The following is a 24,492-nucleotide window of genomic DNA, read 5'->3' as shown; positions in this document are numbered from 1 at the left end:
ATAAAAGGGCAACATCTTTCGTCCAATATCAGATAACAATATATAGTATCTAAAATAAGTTAAAAATTCCACAATACTATATAATTCATTTTATGTGTCGATTTGTTCGAAAAAAGTCGAAAATAAGAGACTTTTTTTAATGTCATGATTATCTGTCGCTTTCTAGATCTATGCTTAGCATTTATTTCAGATGACATGGACTCCTCACCCTGATGACCCTGCTGCCTTTCATAACTTTATCCGTATACATATATTAATAGATAAACAAAAGGCTGCAACACGTATTTTTGTATTTAAAATGATTCGTTGTAACGAGAATATTTGTGGTGAATGGAAACTGTGAGGGTCACAATCTTAAATTGCTTATAAATGTTGCTGGACCCAGTTTCGTTATCTGATCTGAATTTTCTATAATGTGCAAGGTAGATAGACATTTAGATTTTTTTTACTCGGTAATGAACCATTGTGTTGATCCCATGCTAAACATAACAAAAATTTCTGTACATAGGTCTGTGAATTCTCTACAAAAATAGTGATTTTATTTTCACTAAATTCTCTTTTTCTACTAAATATAATAATGAACTATAAATAATAATGTTTTGCAAGAAGTTTCCCCTTGATATATGTACAAAATTATATCTCTATTATTCATTGTCTGTGCTGTTTTGATACTATTGCAGTTTGCACATTTCGGAATTGACAGGCCACAGGAGGGGTCATAAACCGTACACGAAAAGATAAAATATTGATATAAGTACATAATTTGCATCTTTGAGCCCCCACCCCGGCTTGTTTTTTTTGGAGCCTGTGGTGTCTAAAAATGCTCGATTACAGACAGCCGAGTACGCATTTTCCAGGCATTGTTGATTGTTAAAGTCCTGAAACCGGATAGATGGAAACAAAAATGTTTGATATATCTGGCTTTAGATTCAGTTTTTTTTTAAATATGAATTAAGGCTACATTATAATATAATAATTCTATGAATTCACAATATAAAAAAATGCAGGAAAAAAAATGAATGAAGTGAAATATCTTAGCAAGGAGTCATTACTACAGAGATGGTGTGTTTGACACACAAAACTTAAAAGCTTAGTGATATTTCCAATATTAAAATAAAAGTGTATTTTAGTTGGGTATTTTTTCCATTTACTCATTTTCAATTATAATCAAGGCACATTTTATTTTTATTCATGAAAAATATTTAAATATAGAAAAGAAGGACACATTGTTCACTTCCTCCCCCGTAATTCTTTATCAAAAATATTTATTTTGAAATGAAAAAGCTAAGAAATCTGAATTTTGTTAGTGTTCTCTATGTTATCTCGTCTTCATTTTCTGACATATTCTTATCTGCCCTTTCATAAAATAGTGATTTTTTTAGTGTTCTATCGAACTTTCGATTTTTTTTTACCTGATAACCGTTTAGACAAAAAAAAATATGTAGGAGAAATCTAACAGCAAGTGATTCTTAACAGCTATAAGATACTTTTTTCTTTTACAATACAACTTTTAAATCTTACGGGAAACTATTCCAAGCGTCACTGTAACCTCGCTCTAACTTATCCCCATCCCTCCCCCACCCCCCCCCCCCCCCAAAAAAAACAGAAAAAAAAACAAATCCGCAATACTATTGTCATTCTTATAGTCAGCACTCAATTGTTCACAAACAAATGTGTTTTAAGCTGCTAAAGACATGATTCAAACGCTCAGAAAGTCCTTTGTTCTATATGTTTGCTCTCACAGCACCAATGAAAAAAATTGATCTTGAATATATGCCACTTTTAACTAAAATATAAAAGCACAGAACCAGGACATAGAAGCACAGAACCAGGACCGTTTTTCTTATCACCAGCACAGCGTCCGGACAATTCCGTTTAACGAACTTGCACGACTTTTGCAATATAATATTGTTGTAATATACTTTGCATGGTACTTATGACACATCAGAGAAAAATTAAGCAACAAAACAGTCATTTTATTGCCGTTCTGATACAATGTAAACAAACCCACCAGCACAGAATCAGGACCCACCAGCACCCGTCAGGACCAAATCACCAGCACAGTACGTTCTCTCGCAGGACAACCATACCCACCGTGAAAGTGGTCTGATATGCGAATATACAGACATTTTAACTGGTAGTGTTTTTGCCGATGAAGCATCTTTAACAGTAGATGGTAACTCAGTCCACCAATTAGGTATCGTTGCTAATACGGTTCATGATGCAACTTCATATGGTTTTTTTTTTATCACGGCCGTGATGTGTAACATCTCGATATATCTTTTTTGAAGATTTTATTTTTGTTTGATTTCTATTTTCCCCGTTTCAAACTGCTTTCGTTAGGTTCATTTTTGTTTGATTTTTTTTCTTCTCTTTAATGTTATATTGTTGTTTTATTATCTCGTCATCTATATTTGGATTGGGTGCTGTTTTTACTTCTAATGGATCTTATTACAACTTGCTTTATGAATATTTCTTTTTAGACATAAATGCAGCCTTAACTTTTTGTATTTCAGCTTCCTTGACCAGTGCAAATACGTACATTCTATTTGACATTTTCAAACGTTTTATGTTCAAAACAAGATGTAACAGCTGTAACATGATACCACGCACTACGTATATGTATATATAAATACAGTAATTAAGTTTTCCATATCATTAATTAGAGAAGAGAATCTCCGAGCGGCAACAATTTATTGCCAACATCGACATATCAATAGAGGTTTGTAATTTTAAAGTTTAATAACTAATTTGTTGATTTTTTACATATTCTTCTAAGATACATCGTTGTTGAAGCAGTTAATGAAAATATTGATTGCAGCTAAAATGAATTTCGGGTAGTGACAACATGTATGTTAGTTTTGAAGTGACCTTTTGTTTTAATATCATCAGTAGTTTGATTATTATTTATTTCTAGGTATAACACATGCACAGTTCGTATTTCGTACTATAATGTTTTTCTCAATTGAACTAATAAATGTAATGAAAAGAGTTAGCAAGTTAAACGATGAAGAATTCTAATCAATTATTATCATCTTAGTGTTAGAGGGATAAATCTATTTTAAGTAAGCTTTTTGGCTTTGTTTTGTTATTTGAATTACTTTTATGTCTTGGCATTTGCATAGTTGTAGTGAATTGGTTAAATCGGTACAACGTATTGTTAGAATTTAAGCAGTGGTCGATTGCTTTCAAATGAAAGATGCATCGGGAGTTCTTGTTAGGTGGATTTATTGGTAAGTTAATCGAAGATTTATAAAAAGACAACAATATAGTTTTAAAGATATATACAGCTTAAACATAAGAAAAAGGTTCTACAAAGACAGTTGTTATCGATTTGTTTGATGTGTTTGAGCTTTTAATTTTGCCATTGGTTAATGGACTTCCTTTTTAAATTTTCCTCAGAGATTCATATTTTTATGATTTTACTTTTCAGTTCTTTACAAAAAGTTTTTGTGTCTTATGTAGACGAAACGCACATAGGGTATATTAAATTTTAAACCTGAAACTATTAGCATGTCGAAATGTCCTATTGTAATGTTAATTTGTGTATTTCTTTGTCCTTAATGTTCGTGCATGTCTTTGTACTGTTTTGCTGTCATGTCATGTTGTCATTTTATTGTTATATTTAACATTGCCATAAAAGCGTGATGTTTCGCTAACCACAAAACCAGGTTCAAACCACCATTTATTTCTTAAAATGTCCTGTACTTAGTCAGGAAAAAGCACTTGTTATCTGAAATTGCGTTTCTGTACGTGTTGCCATGTCGTGTTTTTTATTGTACGTCAGAGCTTCTGTAGTTTTGTTGTTTTACTCTTATAGTTGATGTGTTCACCTCAGTTTTAGTTTGTAACCAGGAGTTGTTTTCTTTCAATCTATTTAGAACTTACGAACAGCGGTATACTACTGTTGCCTTTATTTCATGTTCTTTTTTCTTATCATTACTATAACCTTAGTAGAATTATTGAAATGGTACAAATATAATCCACTAAAATTATATCATTTAACGACAATAGCAGCAACAAAAAAAAAATAAGTAAAACTAAAATGTAGAAAGAATAAAATAACGAAATTGACAAAATTGACAAAAAGGATAATCATGATTATGATAATAATAATACAAATACTAATATTGTTTTAAATGTTTGTAGTTACCATCATGGCTGCAGTATGTAATCTTTCACTTTTATTTTAATAATTTGAAAACATATAAAAAGATCCATCATTTTCATGACATCATTTTTTTGTTGGTTATAATTTGTTCGATTTGATATACGCCAGTTGTAGTCAAATATTGATGCTGAAACTCGTATCAATAAAACTATTAGATTTAATGTATTTTAGAGCCAACTAGTTATATCAATTCATAGTAAAAAAACCTGCAAGCTCTATCTGATTGTGTGTGCAATGAAATCATATTTTATTTGAAAGATCTAAATGACGCTAAGTTTCGACAATTCGCAAAACCTTAAAATAACTTCAAACAATCTACTCCCATGGAAAATATGAACTGATTGGAAACAAAAACATACCATTCATATCTAAGCGCGCATTACACGGGCTTATATGGAATAAACTTCATAACTCCTTAGTTTTAAATTCTAAATGGTTATCTAGTTCAGTCATATTTCTTTATTTTTTTCATATCAACAAGTTTTGATGATTTGCATGTACATAAATACCTTTTTATCATATACTTATAAGGATTGTATTTCGATTTATTTTCCACTCTTGTTTCTTTGAAATATTTTACTGTATTGATTTTTTATTTTTATTTTTGTGTATGTTTATATATTTTTTTATTGTTTTATTGCAAATATTTGAAAATATATGAACAGTTTGTAATCAAGTATTTCAAATTAAAAGATATCACTAGATATTATATAAGCCTGCCATTAGTCATTATGTCGTTTTCATTTCTATGAATTAACATTTCGAGCACATTGGAAAAAAATCAAAAAGAAAAGCACACATTATGATTAAAAACTTTATTTCATTTGAAGACTTTTTATTGTGTTTAAATGACATTGTATTATCGTTCATAGTATTAATAATACTTTTCAGGTTACTGGAGCAGCTGTTGTTGCTAAAATTACCAATGGTGAAAATGCTGACATAATAGACTGTCCATGGCAAATTTCTTTTCAGAGACAGAGGAAGAACGGTTCTTGGGGCCATAGATGTGGGGGGTCGATAATTAATGAAAGATGGATTGTATCAGCGGCTCATTGTTTTAGAAACCCGAATTATACGTAAGCATTGATATTGATATAATTTAGTGTTTTTGTAATAGCAAATCTTAATTTGACAGTCTATAAACAAGTCGAGAATTTTACCTGACATATTGTTGTCAATATTGTCGAATTATACTGACTGTCAAGCAAGTAAGAGTTTTTGCTAGCTACATGTATATCAAAAGATTAAATTCACAATGGTATACATAAGAAAATGCCTGTACCAAGTCAGGGGTATGATACTTGTAGTTGTTTTCCATTCGTATGATGTGTTTGAGCTTTCGATTTTAAAATTTGTTAAGGTACTTTCAAATTTAAATTTTCCTTGCAGTTCGTTATTTGTATTATTTTACTTTTCACATATTTAGTAAATGAGCATGCTATATACTAACATGGTTAAAGCTAGTAAATTTCTAAATTTGCGTGATTTTAAATAAGACTGGAAATATTTGGATATTGCGTTTAGTGACTAATTAGTGAAATATTGACTTAATGTAGCAACCCATAAAAACAAAACAAAAGAATATTCGGTGAATGAAAAGTCCAATATGTTCATTTTATATTTTAATATGATTGCCTTTATTTTTGGAATCAGTATATTTCTTCACAAAGTGGGAAAACACACGACTTGACACAACTAATAAGTATCTACAATACTTATGATTTAAAAAAAAAGCTCTGTTTAATGAGACGACGAAGTCGATGTTTCAATTGAACATTAGAGTAAAATTAAAAGTTGGTATTTACTCCCTCGTTTCACCCCTCCGAAAATAAATTTTGTCTTAGCTATATATTGTAGAAAAAATACCAAACACAGTATAGGGTTATGCGTTTGCTACGAGATCGCCTTTTAACTCAACATGTTCAACATAACTATATGCAATAGACATACATAAATGAATCAATATTTACCATACACAAGTCGAATTAAAACTATAAGGTTACATATAAAATCCTGGTACTTTTGATAACTATTTACACCACTGGGTCGATGCCACTGCTGGTAAATTTTCTGTTTACAAAACTTTGATTTTTTCGAAAAACTAAGGATTTTCTTACCCCAGGAGTAGATTACCTTAGCCGTATTTGGCACAACTTTTTGGAATTTTGGATCCTCAATGCTCTTCAACTTTGTATTTATTTGGCTTTTTAACTATTTCAATCTGAGCGTCACTGATGAGTCTTATGTAGACGAAACGCGCGTCTGGCGTATAAAATTATAATCCTGGTACTTTTGATAACTATTTACACCACTGGGTCGATGCCACTGCTGGTGGACGTTTCGTCCCCGAGGGTATCACCAGCCCAGTAGTCAGCACTTCGGTGTTGACATGAATATCAATTATATGGTCATTTTTATAAATTTTCTGTTTACAAAACTTTGATTTTTTCGAAAAACTAAGGATTTTCTTACCCCAGGAGTAGATTACCTTAGCCGTATTTGGCACAACTTTTTGGAATTTTGGATCCTCAATGCTCTTCAACTTTGTATTTATTTGGCTTTTTAACTATTTCGATCTGAGCGTCACTGATGAGTCTTATGTAGACGAAACGCGCGTCTGGCGTATAAAATTATAATCCTGGTACTTTTGATAACTATTTACACCACTGGGTCGATGCCACTGCTGGTGGACGTTTCGTCCCCGAGGGTATCACCAGCCCAGTAGTCAGCACTTCGGTGTTGACATGAATATCAATTATATGGTCATTTTTATAAATTTTCTGTTAACAAAACTTTGATTTTTTCGAAAAACTAAGGATTTTCTTACCCCAGGAGTAGATTACCTTAGCCGTATTTGGCACAACTTTTTGGAATTTTGGATCCTCAATGCTCTTCAACTTTGTATTTATTTGGCTTTTTAACTATTTCGATCTGAGCGTCACTGATGAGTCTTATGTAGACGAAACGCGCGTCTGGCGTATAAAATTATAATCCTGGTACTTTTGATAACTATTTACACCACTGGGTCGATGCCACTGCTGGTGGACGTTTCGTCCCCGAGGGTATCACCAGCCCAGTAGTCAGCACTTCGGTGTTGACATGAATATCAATTATATGGTCATTTTTATAAATTTTCTGTTTACAAAACTTTGATTTTTTCGAAAAACTAAGGATTTTCTTACCCCAGGAGTAGATTACCTTAGCCGTATTTGGCACAACTTTTTGGAATTTTGGATCCTCAATGCTCTTCAACTTTGTATTTATTTGGCTTTTTAACTATTTCGATCTGAGCGTCACTGATGAGTCTTATGTAGACGAAACGCGCGTCTGGCGTATAAAATTATAATCCTGGTACTTTTGATAACTATTTACACCACTGGGTCGATGCCACTGCTGGTGGACGTTTCGTCCCCGAGGGTATCACCAGCCCAGTAGTCAGCACTTCGGTGTTGACATGAATATCAATTATATGGTCATTTTTATAAATTTTCTGTTTACAAAACTTTGATTTTTTCGAAAAACTAAGGATTTTCTTACCCCAGGAGTAGATTACCTTAGCCGTATTTGGCACAACTTTTTGGAATTTTGGATCCTCAATGCTCTTCAACTTTGTATTTATTTGGCTTTTTAACTATTTCGATCTGAGCGTCACTGATGAGTCTTATGTAGACGAAACGCGCGTCTGGCGTATAAAATTATAATCCTGGTACTTTTGATAACTATTTACACCACTGGGTCGATGCCACTGCTGGTGGACGTTTCGTCCCCGAGGGTATCACCAGCCCAGTAGTCAGCACTTCGGTGTTGACATGAATATCAATTATATGGTCATTTTTATAAATTTTCTGTTAACAAAACTTTGATTTTTTCGAAAAACTAAGGATTTTCTTACCCCAGGAGTAGATTACCTTAGCCGTATTTGGCACAACTTTTTGGAATTTTGGATCCTCAATGCTCTTCAACTTTGTATTTATTTGGCTTTTTAACTATTTCGATCTGAGCGTCACTGATGAGTCTTATGTAGACGAAACGCGCGTCTGGCGTATAAAATTATAATCCTGGTACTTTTGATAACTATTTACACCACTGGGTCGATGCCACTGCTGGTGGACGTTTCGTCCCCGAGGGTATCACCAGCCCAGTAGTCAGCACTTCGGTGTTGACATGAATATCAATTATATGGTCATTTTTATAAATTTTCTGTTTACAAAACTTTGATTTTTTCGAAAAACTAAGGATTTTCTTACCCCAGGAGTAGATTACCTTAGCCGTATTTGGCACAACTTTTTGGAATTTTGGATCCTCAATGCTCTTCAACTTTGTATTTATTTGGCTTTTTAACTATTTCGATCTGAGCGTCACTGATGAGTCTTATGTAGACGAAACGCGCGTCTGGCGTATAAAATTATAATCCTGGTACTTTTGATAACTATTTACACCACTGGGTCGATGCCACTGCTGGTGGACGTTTCGTCCCCGAGGGTATCACCAGCCCAGTAGTCAGCACTTCGGTGTTGACATGAATATCAATTATATGGTCATTTTTATAAATTTTCTGTTTACAAAACTTTGATTTTTTCGAAAAACTAAGGATTTTCTTACCCCAGGAGTAGATTACCTTAGCCGTATTTGGCACAACTTTTTGGAATTTTGGATCCTCAATGCTCTTCAACTTTGTATTTATTTGGCTTTTTAACTATTTCAATCTGAGCGTCACTGATGAGTCTTATGTAGACGAAACGCGCGTCTGGCGTATAAAATTATAATCCTGGTACTTTTGATAACTATTTACACCACTGGGTCGATGCCACTGCTGGTGGACGTTTCGTCCCCGAGGGTATCACCAGCCCAGTAGTCAGCACTTCGGTGTTGACATGAATATCAATTATATGGTCATTTTTATAAATTTTCTGTTTACAAAACTTTGATTTTTTCGAAAAACTAAGGATTTTCTTACCCCAGGAGTAGATTACCTTAGCCGTATTTGGCACAACTTTTTGGAATTTTGGATCCTCAATGCTCTTCAACTTTGTATTTATTTGGCTTTTTAACTATTTCAATCTGAGCGTCACTGATGAGTCTTATGTAGACGAAACGCGCGTCTGGCGTATAAAATTATAATCCTGGTACTTTTGATAACTATTTACACCACTGGGTCGATGCCACTGCTGGTGGACGTTTCGTCCCCGAGGGTATCACCAGCCCAGTAGTCAGCACTTCGGTGTTGACATGAATATCAATTATATGGTCATTTTTATAAATTTTCTGTTTACAAAACTTTGATTTTTTCGAAAAACTAAGGATTTTCTTACCCCAGGAGTAGATTACCTTAGCCGTATTTGGCACAACTTTTTGGAATTTTGGATCCTCAATGCTCTTCAACTTTGTATTTATTTGGCTTTTTAACTATTTCAATCTGAGCGTCACTGATGAGTCTTATGTAAACGAAACGCGCGTCTGGCGTATAAAATTATAATCCTGGTACTTTTGATAACTATTTACACCACTGGGTCGATGCCACTGCTGGTAAATTTTCTGTTTACAAAACTTTGATTTTTTCGAAAAACTAAGGATTTTCTTACCCCAGGAGTAGATTACCTTAGCCGTATTTGGCACAACTTTTTGGAATTTTGGATCCTCAATGCTCTTCAACTTTGTATTTATTTGGCTTTTTAACTATTTCGATCTGAGCGTCACTGATGAGTCTTATGTAGACGAAACGCGCGTCTGGCGTATAAAATTATAATCCTGGTACTTTTGATAACTATTTACACCACTGGGTCGATGCCACTGCTGGTGGACGTTTCGTCCCCGAGGGTATCACCAGCCCAGTAGTCAGCACTTCGGTGTTGACATGAATATCAATTATATGGTCATTTTTATAAATTTTCTGTTTACAAAACTTTGATTTTTTCGAAAAACTAAGGATTTTCTTACCCCAGGAGTAGATTACCTTAGCCGTATTTGGCACAACTTTTTGGAATTTTGGATCCTCAATGCTCTTCAACTTTGTATTTATTTGGCTTTTTAACTATTTCGATCTGAGCGTCACTGATGAGTCTTATGTAGACGAAACGCGCGTCTGGCGTATAAAATTATAATCCTGGTACTTTTGATAACTATTTACACCACTGGGTCGATGCCACTGCTGGTGGACGTTTCGTCCCCGAGGGTATCACCAGCCCAGTAGTCAGCACTTCGGTGTTGACATGAATATCAATTATATGGTCATTTTTATAAATTTTCTGTTAACAAAACTTTGATTTTTTCGAAAAACTAAGGATTTTCTTACCCCAGGAGTAGATTACCTTAGCCGTATTTGGCACAACTTTTTGGAATTTTGGATCCTCAATGCTCTTCAACTTTGTATTTATTTGGCTTTTTAACTATTTCGATCTGAGCGTCACTGATGAGTCTTATGGAGACGAAACGCGCGTCTGGCGTATAAAATTATAATCCTGGTACTTTTGATAACTATTTACACCACTGGGTCGATGCCACTGCTGGTGGACGTTTCGTCCCCGAGGGTATCACCAGCCCAGTAGTCAGCACTTCGGTGTTGACATGAATATCAATTATATGGTCATTTTTATAAATTTTCTGTTTACAAAACTTTGATTTTTTCGAAAAACTAAGGATTTTCTTACCCCAGGAGTAGATTACCTTAGCCGTATTTGGCACAACTTTTTGGAATTTTGGATCCTCAATGCTCTTCAACTTTGTATTTATTTGGCTTTTTAACTATTTCGATCTGAGCGTCACTGATGAGTCTTATGTAGACGAAACGCGCGTCTGGCGTATAAAATTATAATCCTGGTACTTTTGATAACTATTTACACCACTGGGTCGATGCCACTGCTGGTGGACGTTTCGTCCCCGAGGGTATCACCAGCCCAGTAGTCAGCACTTCGGTGTTGACATGAATATCAATTATATGGTCATTTTTATAAATTTTCTGTTAACAAAACTTTGATTTTTTCGAAAAACTAAGGATTTTCTTACCCCAGGAGTAGATTACCTTAGCCGTATTTGGCACAACTTTTTGGAATTTTGGATCCTCAATGCTCTTCAACTTTGTATTTATTTGGCTTTTTAACTATTTCGATCTGAGCGTCACTGATGAGTCTTATGTAGACGAAACGCGCGTCTGGCGTATAAAATTATAATCCTGGTACTTTTGATAACTATTTACACCACTGGGTCGATGCCACTGCTGGTGGACGTTTCGTCCCCGAGGGTATCACCAGCCCAGTAGTCAGCACTTCGGTGTTGACATGAATATCAATTATATGGTCATTTTTATAAATTTTCTGTTTACAAAACTTTGATTTTTTCGAAAAACTAAGGATTTTCTTACCCTAGGAGTAGATTACCTTAGCCGTATTTGGCACAACTTTTTGGAATTTTGGATCCTCAATGCTCTTCAACTTTGTATTTATTTGGCTTTTTAACTATTTCGATCTGAGCGTCACTGATGAGTCTTATGTAGACGAAACGCGCGTCTGGCGTATAAAATTATAATCCTGGTACTTTTGATAACTATTTACACCACTGGGTCGATGCCACTGCTGGTGGACGTTTCGTCCCCGAGGGTATCACCAGCCCAGTAGTCAGCACTTCGGTGTTGACATGAATATCAATTATATGGTCATTTTTATAAATTTTCTGTTTACAAAACTTTGATTTTTTCGAAAAACTAAGGATTTTCTTACCCCAGGAGTATATTACCTTAGCCGTATTTGGCACAACTTTTTGGAATTTTGGATCCTCAATGCTCTTCAACTTTGTATTTATTTGGCTTTTTAACTATTTCAATCTGAGCGTCACTGATGAGTCTTATGTAGACGAAACGCGCGTCTGGCGTATAAAATTATAATCCTGGTACTTTTGATAACTATTTACACCACTGGGTCGATGCCACTGCTGGTGGACGTTTCGTCCCCGAGGGTATCACCAGCCCAGTAGTCAGCACTTCGGTGTTGACATGAATATCAATTATATGGTCATTTTTATAAATTTTCTGTTTACAAAACTTTGATTTTTTCGAAAAACTAAGGATTTTCTTACCCCAGGAGTAGATTACCTTAGCCGTATTTGGCACAACTTTTTGGAATTTTGGATCCTCAATGCTCTTCAACTTTGTATTTATTTGGCTTTTTAACTATTTCAATCTGAGCGTCACTGATGAGTCTTATGTAGACGAAACGCGCGTCTGGCGTATAAAATTATAATCCTGGTACTTTTGATAACTATTTACACCACTGGGTCGATGCCACTGCTGGTGGACGTTTCGTCCCCGAGGGTATCACCAGCCCAGTAGTCAGCACTTCGGTGTTGACATGAATATCAATTATATGGTCATTTTTATAAATTTTCTGTTTACAAAACTTTGATTTTTTTCGAAAAACTAAGGATTTTCTTACCCCAGGAGTAGATTACCTTAGCCGTATTTGGCACAACTTTTTGGAATTTTGGATCCTCAATGCTCTTCAACTTTGTATTTATTTGGCTTTTTAACTATTTCAATCTGAGCGTCACTGATGAGTCTTATGTAGACGAAACGCGCGTCTGGCGTATAAAATTATAATCCTGGTACTTTTGATAACTATTTACACCACTGGGTCGATGCCACTGCTGGTGGACGTTTCGTCCCCGAGGGTATCACCAGCCCAGTAGTCAGCACTTCGGTGTTGACATGAATATCAATTATATGGTCATTTTTATAAATTTTCTGTTTACAAAACTTTGATTTTTTTCGAAAAACTAAGGATTTTCTTACCCCAGGAGTAGATTACCTTAGCCGTATTTGGCACAACTTTTTGGAATTTTGGATCCTCAATGCTCTTCAACTTTGTATTTATTTGGCTTTTTAACTATTTCAATCTGAGCGTCACTGATGAGTCTTATGTAGACGAAACGCGCGTCTGGCGTATAAAATTATAATCCTGGTACTTTTGATAACTATTTACACCACTGGGTCGATGCCACTGCTGGTAAATTTTCTGTTTACAAAACTTTGATTTTTTCGAAAAACTAAGGATTTTCTTACCCCAGGAGTAGATTACCTTAGCCGTATTTGGCACAACTTTTTGGAATTTTGGATCCTCAATGCTCTTCAACTTTGTATTTATTTGGCTTTTTAACTATTTCGATCTGAGCGTCACTGATGAGTCTTATGTAGACGAAACGCGCGTCTGGCGTATAAAATTATAATCCTGGTACTTTTGATAACTATTTACACCACTGGGTCGATGCCACTGCTGGTGGACGTTTCGTCCCCGAGGGTATCACCAGCCCAGTAGTCAGCACTTCGGTGTTGACATGAATATCAATTATATTGTCATTTTTATAAATTTTCTGTTTACAAAACTTTGATTTTTTCGAAAAACTAAGGATTTTCTTACCCCAGGAGTAGATTACCTTAGCCGTATTTGGCACAACTTTTTGGAATTTTGGATCCTCAATGCTCTTCAACTTTGTATTTATTTGGCTTTTTAACTATTTCGATCTGAGCGTCACTGATGAGTCTTATGTAGACGAAACGCGCGTCTGGCGTATAAAATTATAATCCTGGTACTTTTGATAACTATTTACACCACTGGGTCGATGCCACTGCTGGTGGACGTTTCGTCCCCGAGGGTATCACCAGCCCAGTAGTCAGCACTTCGGTGTTGACATGAATATCAATTATATGGTCATTTTTATAAATTTTCTGTTTACAAAACTTTGATTTTTTCGAAAAACTAAGGATTTTCTTACCCCAGGAGTAGATTACCTTAGCCGTATTTGGCACAACTTTTTGGAATTTTGGATCCTCAATGCTCTTCAACTTTGTATTTATTTGGCTTTTTAACTATTTCAATCTGAGCGTCACTGATGAGTCTTATGTAGACGAAACGCGCGTCTGGCGTATAAAATTATAATCCTGGTACTTTTGATAACTATTTACACCACTGGGTCGATGCCACTGCTGGTGGACGTTTCGTCCCCGAGGGTATCACCAGCCCAGTAGTCAGCACTTCGGTGTTGACATGAATATCAATTATATGGTCATTTTTATAAATTTTCTGTTAACAAAACTTTGATTTTTTCGAAAAACTAAGGATTTTCTTACCCCAGGAGTAGATTACCTTAGCCGTATTTGGCACAACTTTTTGGAATTTTGGATCCTCAATGCTCTTCAACTTTGTATTTATTTGGCTTTTTAACTATTTCAATCTGAGCGTCACTGATGAGTCTTATGTAGACGAAACGCGCGTCTGGCGTATAAAATTATAATCCTGGTACTTTTGATAACTATTTACACCACTGGGTCGATGCCACTGCTGGTGGACGTTTCGTCCCCGAGGGTATCACCAGCCCAGTAGTCAGCACTTCGGTGTTGACATGAATATCAATTATATGGTCATTTTTATAAATTTTCTGTTTACAAAACTTTGATTTTTTTCGAAAAACTAAGGATTTTCTTACCCCAGGAGTAGATTACCTTAGCCGTATTTGGCACAACTTTTTGGAATTTTGGATCCTCAATGCTCTTCAACTTTGTATTTATTTGGCTTTTTAACTATTTCAATCTGAGCGTCACTGATGAGTCTTATGTAGACGAAACGCGCGTCTGGCGTATAAAATTATAATCCTGGTACTTTTGATAACTATTTACACCACTGGGTCGATGCCACTGCTGGTAAATTTTCTGTTTACAAAACTTTGATTTTTTCGAAAAACTAAGGATTTTCTTACCCCAGGAGTAGATTACCTTAGCCGTATTTGGCACAACTTTTTGGAATTTTGGATCCTCAATGCTCTTCAACTTTGTATTTATTTGGCTTTTTAACTATTTCGATCTGAGCGTCACTAATGAGTCTTATGTAGACGAAACGCGCGTCTGGCGTATAAAATTATAATCCTGGTACTTTTGATAACTATTTACACCACTGGGTCGATGCCACTGCTGGTGGACGTTTCGTCCCCGAGGGTATCACCAGCCCAGTAGTCAGCACTTCGGTGTTGACATGAATATCAATTATATGGTCATTTTTATAAATTTTCTGTTTACAAAACTTTGATTTTTTCGAAAAACTAAGGATTTTCTTACCCCAGGAGTAGATTACCTTAGCCGTATTTGGCACAACTTTTTGGAATTTTGGATCCTCAATGCTCTTCAACTTTGTATTTATTTGGCTTTTTAACTATTTCAATCTGAGCGTCACTGATGAGTCTTATGTAGACGAAACGCGCGTCTGGCGTATAAAATTATAATCCTGGTACTTTTGATAACTATTTACACCACTGGGTCGATGCCACTGCTGGTGGACGTTTCGTCCCCGAGGGTATCACCAGCCCAGTAGTCAGCACTTCGGTGTTGACATGAATATCAATTATATGGTCATTTTTATAAATTTTCTGTTTACAAAACTTTGATTTTTTCGAAAAACTAAGGATTTTCTTACCCCAGGAGTAGATTACCTTAGCCGTATTTGGCACAACTTTTTGGAATTTTGGATCCTCAATGCTCTTCAACTTTGTATTTATTTGGCTTTTTAACTATTTCAATCTGAGCGTCACTGATGAGTCTTATGTAGACGAAACGCGCGTCTGGCGTATAAAATTATAATCCTGGTACTTTTGATAACTATTTACACCACTGGGTCGATGCCACTGCTGGTGGACGTTTCGTCCCCGAGGGTATCACCAGCCCAGTAGTCAGCACTTCGGTGTTGACATGAATATCAATTATATGGTCATTTTTATAAATTTTCTGTTAACAAAACTTTGATTTTTTCGAAAAACTAAGGATTTTCTTACCCCAGGAGTAGATTACCTTAGCCGTATTTGGCACAACTTTTTGGAATTTTAGATCCTCAATGCTCTTCAACTTTGTATTTATTTGGCTTTTTAACTATTTCAATCTGAGCGTCACTGATGAGTCTTATGTAGACGAAACGCGCGTCTGGCGTATAAAATTATAATCCTGGTACTTTTGATAACTATTTACACCACTGGGTCGATGCCACTGCTGGTGGACGTTTCGTCCCCGAGGGTATCACCAGCCCAGTAGTCAGCACTTCGGTGTTGACATGAATATCAATTATATGGTCATTTTTATAAATTTTCTGTTTACAAAACTTTGATTTTTTCGAAAAACTAAGGATTTTCTTACCCCAGGAGTAGATTACCTTAGCCGTATTTGGCACAACTTTTTGGAATTTTGGATCCTCAATGCTCTTCAACTTTGTATTTATTTGGCTTTTTAACTATTTCGATCTGAGCGTCACTGATGAGTCTTATGTAGACGAAACGCGCGTCTGGCGTATAAAATTATAATCCTGGTACTTTTGATAACTATTTACACCACTGGGTCGATGCCACTGCTGGTGGACGTTTCGTCCCCGAGGGTATCACCAGCCCAGTAGTCAGCACTTCGGTGTTGACATGAATATCAATTATATGGTCATTTTTATAAATTTTCTGTTTACAAAACTTTGATTTTTTCGAAAAACTAAGGATTTTCTTACCCCAGGAGTAGATTACCTTAGCCGTATTTGGCACAACTTTTTGGAATTTTGGATCCTCAATGCTCTTCAACTTTGTATTTATTTGGCTTTTTAACTATTTCGATCTGAGCGTCACTGATGAGTCTTATGTAGACGAAACGCGCGTCTGGCGTATAAAATTATAATCCTGGTACTTTTGATAACTATTTACACCACTGGGTCGATGCCACTGCTGGTGGACGTTTCGTCCCCGAGGGTATCACCAGCCCAGTAGTCAGCACTTCGGTGTTGACATGAATATCAATTATATGGTTATTTTTATAAATTTTCTGTTTACAAAACTTTGATTTTTTCGAAAAACTAAGGATTTTCTTACCCCAGGAGTAGATTACCTTAGCCGTATTTGGCACAACTTTTTGGAATTTTGGATCCTCAATGCTCTTCAACTTTGTATTTATTTGGCTTTTTAACTATTTCGATCTGAGCGTCACTGATGAGTCTTATGTAGACGAAACGCGCGTCTGGCGTATAAAATTCTGGTACTTTTGATAACTATATAAAAAGAGTGGGAGGTATACCAAACTTACCTTGTCCTTACTATTTTGTAACGAGCGTAACATTGGTCAAACTGACCTCAAATCTATCTTATATACATGAAATGACTGCCAAAATCGTCCGTGCAGAAAGGAGTTCAATGGTAATTACCCAATCTTATTTAAATATAAAAAGTCCATTATAACGGTTTTATATATAAAATATAGAGTCGTAAAGAAATGAATACACTACTGCATATTCGTATCTATGTTGATTGGAAATTTTTGAACAAATGTCCAGACGATTCACATCTGATTGATACCGATAGTTGTATATACCGTATCGAAAATTGTGTGGAGTTCATCTTTAACTGTAGAAATAAACTTTATAAAGATGCTTAATCAAAACGAGTCAAGTTTAGAATCCCCTAATAAAAATTGGGAGATTTTCATGTTTCTTTTTATTTCATTAAGTAAGAAGAGCAGGACGGATATTAGTTTTAAATAAAGAAGTATTTAAGCATTCCAAATTTTCTATGGACATGAGACTGTGTGATTGTTGCATATACAATTATCAATAATATGTCAGGCCTGGCCAGCTTGAACACACTAAAAAAACATACATTCGTCATGTAGCATCTTGAAAAATATATATAAAGCTGATTTTCACTCGTGTATGGTGCCCAGTTGAGGCCATTTCACGATTGTCGCGTTTGTCGCCTTTTCGCCTTTCATATTCTATAGGGCGAAAACGCGAAAACCTGAAGTCGAAAACGCGAAAACGCGAAGTCGGAAAGTCGAAAAGACGAAAACGTAAAACCGATTCCGCGTTTTCGACTCCGCGTTTTCGCGTTTTCCTTAATACTGACAACAATGTGTGAACAAAAGAAGCATACGTACATGTAATAGGTAAAAATGTCAAATATAGGGGTACTCTAGTCAACATTGTGTTTTAATCTTCTTAATTATAAAACAAGAAAATATGTCAAGAATGAAACACATATGATACATTAATCATTACAGTCACACCGAAATACAAAAAAATCATTATAATAGTAATTGTTAACTATAGTTAAATAAAGAATGTTCAATGATACTTCAAAACATTAATCTTATTTTCATTTTAGAGCAAGCGACTATAGAATAGGAGCAGGTAGTTCTTTCCTGAGTAAGATGACAGTTTTCAGATCTATAAAACGGATATTTATGGTATGCACTTTGATTAGTTTGATATATGTCTTAAATATCCGTAGTATGACTTTATTAAAAGAATGTGCCATTAAATTTAATAGATCATACATGTAAAACGAATGTCTCGTATACATGTGATACAACGCAATAATGTACAAATACTAATAAGTAAACACTCACAAAAGGAATATCATAATAACTATCAAAACCTGCAAATGAAAATTAGTTTTGATAATCAATATCGCAGAAATGTACATTTATAATTGAAATAAAACATACCCACTTAGTGTCAAATGATAACATGTGAACGAAAGAAGGCAAAGAAAGAAGTTGTGCATAAATCATGTTAATTGTAATTACAAAAGTTCTCATGTATAGGAAATAAGAAGGTGTCTGAAAGGTCAGTGTTATTCTTTATAATGATAGATATTACTGATTTCCGTTGTGTTAATGGCTATTTGATCAATCGTTTTTAAACCATCTACAGGTATAAGCCATTATATCGATACATATTGTTACGTAAATTATGGACCTGTCGTGTTGCATAATTATTCTTAGTCTAAAACACGTAATCGCGTAGATGGACCCACCTATCGTTTCGATAACACGTTACCAAAAGCTAAACAGTTTTTAAAATAACGAACATTATTTACGTCGAAAATTTGTCAAATTATTTCATATTCCTGGACATATCACATTTGGTTAAAAATTTAACTCTGTACAATGTAAACAGCCATGTGAGTTTTTGTAGCTTCGTGTAGATGGCAACGCTGTAATTTTGAGATGAGGAACAGCTATAAAAACACTGTTCCTTTATTTATGTTGTTTGCTGCTGCTGTGCATTTCTTGATTTTGTATTATTGATAGATATCCCATATCCGTTTTTTTTCTCTTATGTTTGTCGGCCGTACGGTTACCTATAGTGGTTAATTTCTGTGTTATTTTGGTCTCTTGTGTACAGTTGTGTCATTGGCAATCATACCACATCTTCTTCTTTTATAAGACAGATTTACAAACAGACAAATCATTGAAATAAGATGAATTTATTTTTCAGCACGAATTTTATGAGAAACCATTAGAAATGGACAACGACATTATGCTGATTGAGCTATGGACACCTCTTTCATTCGGGTCTACTATAAACAAAATCACCTTGGATTATAGTAAGAGTAACATTTTTGTAGGAGATATTTGTAAAGTATCAGGCTGGGGCCAAGTGAATGTAACATTAGGTATGTTTATAACAATATAAGATAGAGTGTCAACGAATAAGATAAATTAAAGAAAACACAATTTTTCAATTAATTTGGGAAAAATAAGAATTCTTCGAAGTGTCCTTTACATGAGATTATTCTTAATAAAAAGATATAAGAGAGAATTCAAACCTCAAAAGTCAAAATAAACTCAACAAAGCCATGACAATAAAAGATGATTAGATAAGCAACAATCTGTGAATACCTCATTTATAATGTAAGAAACGAACGAAACCGAAACCAGGGCCAGATGCTTTGGAAGGTGAATTCGATTCTGCTTCATTCGTCGTACCCATCTTGTTGTTCATGGCACATGTAGGTACAAAATCGGGTAAAATAGTTCAATTTCAAATCTCAATATTCAAATAAGTAGATGAAATAGGATTACCAATTAGACAAATCTCTACCTGAAACCAAAGGATGTAGAAACCAAAAAAATATAGATCACTGTATGACATTCATAATAGAGGAAACCATTACCTTACAGAAAGCTATACAAAAACCTTGAAAGTGTTTAGTTCACTTACTATATATGATCGATGGTCTTCCAAAATCTATTTTCCAATTGTTCAAAAACAATTTTTGTTTTTTAAGCGATCAGTTGTTTAACTGGTTGTTTGTTTACTTTCTCACTTACTTATCTTTTTTAAGGTATAAAAAAGTACATTAAGAAGTAAACAAGATAACATGCTCACAATTATGTACACAAAAGGAGCGTTTAGTCTGCATGTGAAATACTATTATAATTTAATACCATAATAGTACAAAGTAAAATAAAACAATGCTCTCTATAAATATTACGGGACATTATACATTACGTAGGGAATCATTGCTAAACTATTATTTTCTAACCATAAAACTTCATTTTGTTACAGGTCCAGGAAAGGGTTATCCCGATCGTTTGCAACTATCATATATACCTGCTATCACCAATGAAGTTTGTGCTCTATCGTGGCCAAAAGACGACATTAGCAGCAGTAAAATTTGTCTTCAGAAGAACGGAACAGATGTTTGTTTTGTATGTATTTCTTTGATTACTTTTGTCCAAAACTTAAATATATGATTACTATTCAAATTCTTTTTCTTTATAATTAAGCATCCTCTCCCTCTTTTCAACATTTTTTTTGTTTTTTGTTTTTACGTTTTTATTACGTTGGCATAATTTGATATATATGAATTTTTAACATATGTCATACAAGTAAGGAATTGAACGATTTAAAACCGGGTTAAATCCACCATGTTCGACATAAGAAAATGTCCATACCAAGTCAGGAATAAGACAGTTGTTATCTATTCGTTTTATGTATTTGAGCTTTTGATTTTGCCATTTAATTAGGGACTTTCCGTTTTGAATATTCCTCGGAGTTCAGTCGTGTTGTGAGTTTATTGTTTATTTTCGTATATTTTAGCTTGTGCAAATTTTATTTAAAGTGGTTCATTCTACACTTAACAATGTACAAACAATATTCTTATACGAATTGCGGTATACTGTACATTATGCGATCATAGGTAAAACAAACTTTTTAAAGTTTTCGTTTCTATTATTTAATTGCAAAATATAATAACCCAAAAACAACTGTAACTCAAACTCGCTAATTAAAAATAATTGCTAGTGAGATGATATAAATGAAACGAAATAAAAGGTTAAATTGCATGAAAATAAAACCTTAATATACGAAAAACATCCCATCGATGTTCTAGGTCAACAGAAATACTTAAAAATATAAGTGTGTATATAGAGTATTTCAACGTCTTTCGTTTAAAAGCTTACAAAATTTGTATAAATTTAACAATGAAACATTCAGGCAGCGCTGGTTATATATTTATATTTCTAAATCTTTACATTCAGGGAGATAGCGGTGGACCAGTGATTTGTAAGACCAATGACGGGATAAATAAACTTGTTGGGTTTACATCGTTTGGTCCTGATGAATGCGATGGAATTGTACCAGGAGTGTATACCAAAGTATCATTTTTTCTTGACTGGATTAAGAATAAGATGAATATGAATGTCGAAAGAAAAGATTATTACAAGAAAGACTGGAAATACAGGACAAACGCAAATAACAGGAAAAACAAGAAACATAGGAAAAACAAGAATAGGAAGATAAACAGGAACTACAGGAAACAAAAATAAGAGTAGAAACAGGAACTACAGGAAATACAGAAGGAATAGAAATAAGAAGAGAATAAATAAAATACCAAGTTATATTTATTGGTAATAAAATAAACTTTAAAAGCATTTTTTATTTGTTCTGTTATTTTTTACCTCTACATTCATCCTATTATTATTGTACTTAAATATAGGAAAATACAGCATAAATAACCCTAAAAGAATCAAAACAATGTACACAGTACGATGACGACCCCTTAACGTATACTACAAGTCCTTCACGTAGTGATGATCCTAACCACTTGGGGATAAGTTCAAGAAAATAATAAATATTCTAATATTCTTGATTTTGATATGATTAGGTCGTTTAACAGGTTACTGACAACGTATAGATGGTGAAGACAATTTGGGCAGGGAGTAAAAAAAGGTCCATACGTTACGTGTAAACAGTTAAATCACAAAAATACTGAACTTAGAGGGAAATCAATGCGGAAAGTCCAAAATCACATGGCAAAATCAAATAACAAAACGTATCAAAAACGATTTTGTTTTGGTGCAAAACGTTAATCAATTAGCAGATCGAAAACTATAGATTTCCTGACGTCAGACTATATTTGCATAGTATTTCCCAAACGAAAGGCCAATATGGCCTTGACAAACTGACCAATTGACTCAATGAACTACAATGCATTGTGGGCTACTACTAGTTTGATACCACTTGATAACACTTGGACGGTATATCTTATTACTGAGTATTCTATTCAGCATGTATAACTTGGGGACAATATTCATATCTTATTATTGTTCTAGTTATGCATATGTGTTTGCCATTGGACCTTATATCATCAATTCATTTACGTTTACATACTTCAAAAGTAATCTGGTCACCCTTTATATATACATTTTCTGGTAATATATGCATGTCGAATATACAATACTCATAGAAGAAGACCATAAAACAGTACTGAACGAATACAGTAAGATGAAGGACAACGATTAAGAGTTGTTGTAGTTTTATATGAATTATGGTAAAGTCGTTTCTGTAATCACGCAGTGATTAAAATTGTTCTAGAGTCTCTCTTTGCTTGTTGTTATTGTAATTCACCGAAGCAAGATTTAAATACCACATACTTTATGTATTCTATACTCAGTAGTGAAGAGGTTCAATCCTCTGTCATTCAAAGATAAACTATACCAAGTATACGAACACAACAATCATTCAAGTTAAACTTACATTTTATCATACGAACTTGTATTTACATTTTCATGATATAATATATATATATATAAATCGTCCAAACATTAACCCAACAATGTTAGATATGTAAATTTACTTTCTCAAATTTTTTGTCCTTCCCTCGCCGGGATTCGAACCCATGCAACTGAGATATGGTGACACCAAATCGCCTGCACTGTAGCCGTACCGCTAGACCACATGACCACCTGGGCTTCATAAAAATGATGCTCCCGGTGGTCGAGTATTACCTTTCTACGTCAGTTTTAAACTAGCGTCGTACTACAGTACATGATATATAAGGCATGGAGATGTTATTTTTACAGATCTGCTAAATTATCTATAGTAAAGGATCCTACAAATTAATGTAAGATACAGTTACAGAAAATTATTATATTCATAAGTACGTCTGAGCCAGTGACAACTCTGTAACTAATTTATCCATCGGATCACCAGCAGGGGTATATCTAAAGTTTTACTTTGTGGCTTTACTTTGGTTTAAAAGTTACTGCAAAAACCATCAGCCGTGTGATCGATGCTATTTCTTGCTGCCTTCACATCAGCTGTTAAGATGTTTCGTTCTGACGAATCAATTTATTTTGTTGACATTTCACACAACTTCCACTTTTTTCAGTCCTTGCAGTAAACACTAGTTGTAAAGGATACCAGCAATTAACAATATAGTTAATATAGATTATATGGGTTTCATCAACTTCTGCACAGCAAGCAACAAATAAACGTTACAATACTACAAACGCACCTTAGTGTAAAAAAACCAACAACCCGCACTTCAATATCATCTATCGCATATCAGCATGACCATGGCGGTTCGGACTCCCATCGCGGTTCAGAGTCTTAAATATAAATGTATATTCTACAGGAAATTTCTGAATTTAGGCATATAGTAAATTAAAATGCCTCAATATTTTAGCATTTCAAATGACTTAAAATTACCATTTGATTCAGACATTTAATGCATAAATACCAAATGACATATTTTGTTTTACAAAATGTCTGATAAGAGATAATGAAATGTTCTAAAAATATTTCCGATGGAAAATATTGAACAGAGCAGGTAATTGTAGAATCAATACTTATGTAAAATTTAAAATTGTTTATAATCCAGGTGCTTTTGATAACTATTGTATGCACATTGAACGACAAATTTATGTGACGAATATAATTTTTCTGACGTCAGACACTCAAATCAATCCATGTGTTCGTAGATAGTAGATGTTGTTGTGTCCTGTTAAATTGTTATACGATGATGACTGATGTTCCCATATTTTGACTATTTTATTGATTGTGACTGTTTATTTAACGCATCATGTAAATGTAACGGAATTTGATGAGACTGTTATTAAAGTGAGAGGGTTAGCGCTATAGAACCAGGTTCAATCCACCTTTTTCTACATTTGAAAATGCCTGTACCAAGTCAGGAATATGACAGTTCTTGTCCATTCGTTTTTGATGCGTTTTGTTTTTTGATTTTGCCATGTG

General features: G+C 34.3%; 1 protein-coding gene across 1 annotated transcript; it reads left to right on the top strand.

Moving 5' to 3' along the window:
- Positions 1-4,157: 4,157 nt before the first annotated feature.
- Positions 4,158-21,831, top strand: LOC134684566 (chymotrypsinogen A-like). Its single transcript, XM_063543860.1, has 6 exons — positions 4,158-4,166; positions 5,063-5,250; positions 18,329-18,410; positions 19,447-19,624; positions 20,521-20,663; positions 21,495-21,831. The coding sequence occupies exons 1-6, from the start codon at positions 4,158-4,160 to the stop codon at positions 21,780-21,782; spliced, it is 888 nt and encodes a 295-aa protein (XP_063399930.1). The 3' UTR covers positions 21,783-21,831.
- Positions 21,832-24,492: the final 2,661 nt, after the last annotated feature.

The sequence above is a fragment of the Mytilus trossulus genome, chromosome 9, assembly GCF_036588685.1.
Source record: "Mytilus trossulus isolate FHL-02 chromosome 9, PNRI_Mtr1.1.1.hap1, whole genome shotgun sequence".
Lineage (NCBI taxonomy): Eukaryota > Metazoa > Mollusca > Bivalvia > Mytilida > Mytilidae > Mytilus > Mytilus trossulus.
Note: the sequence above shows the minus strand (reverse complement) of the source record. Positions and strands in the feature narration are given on the sequence as shown.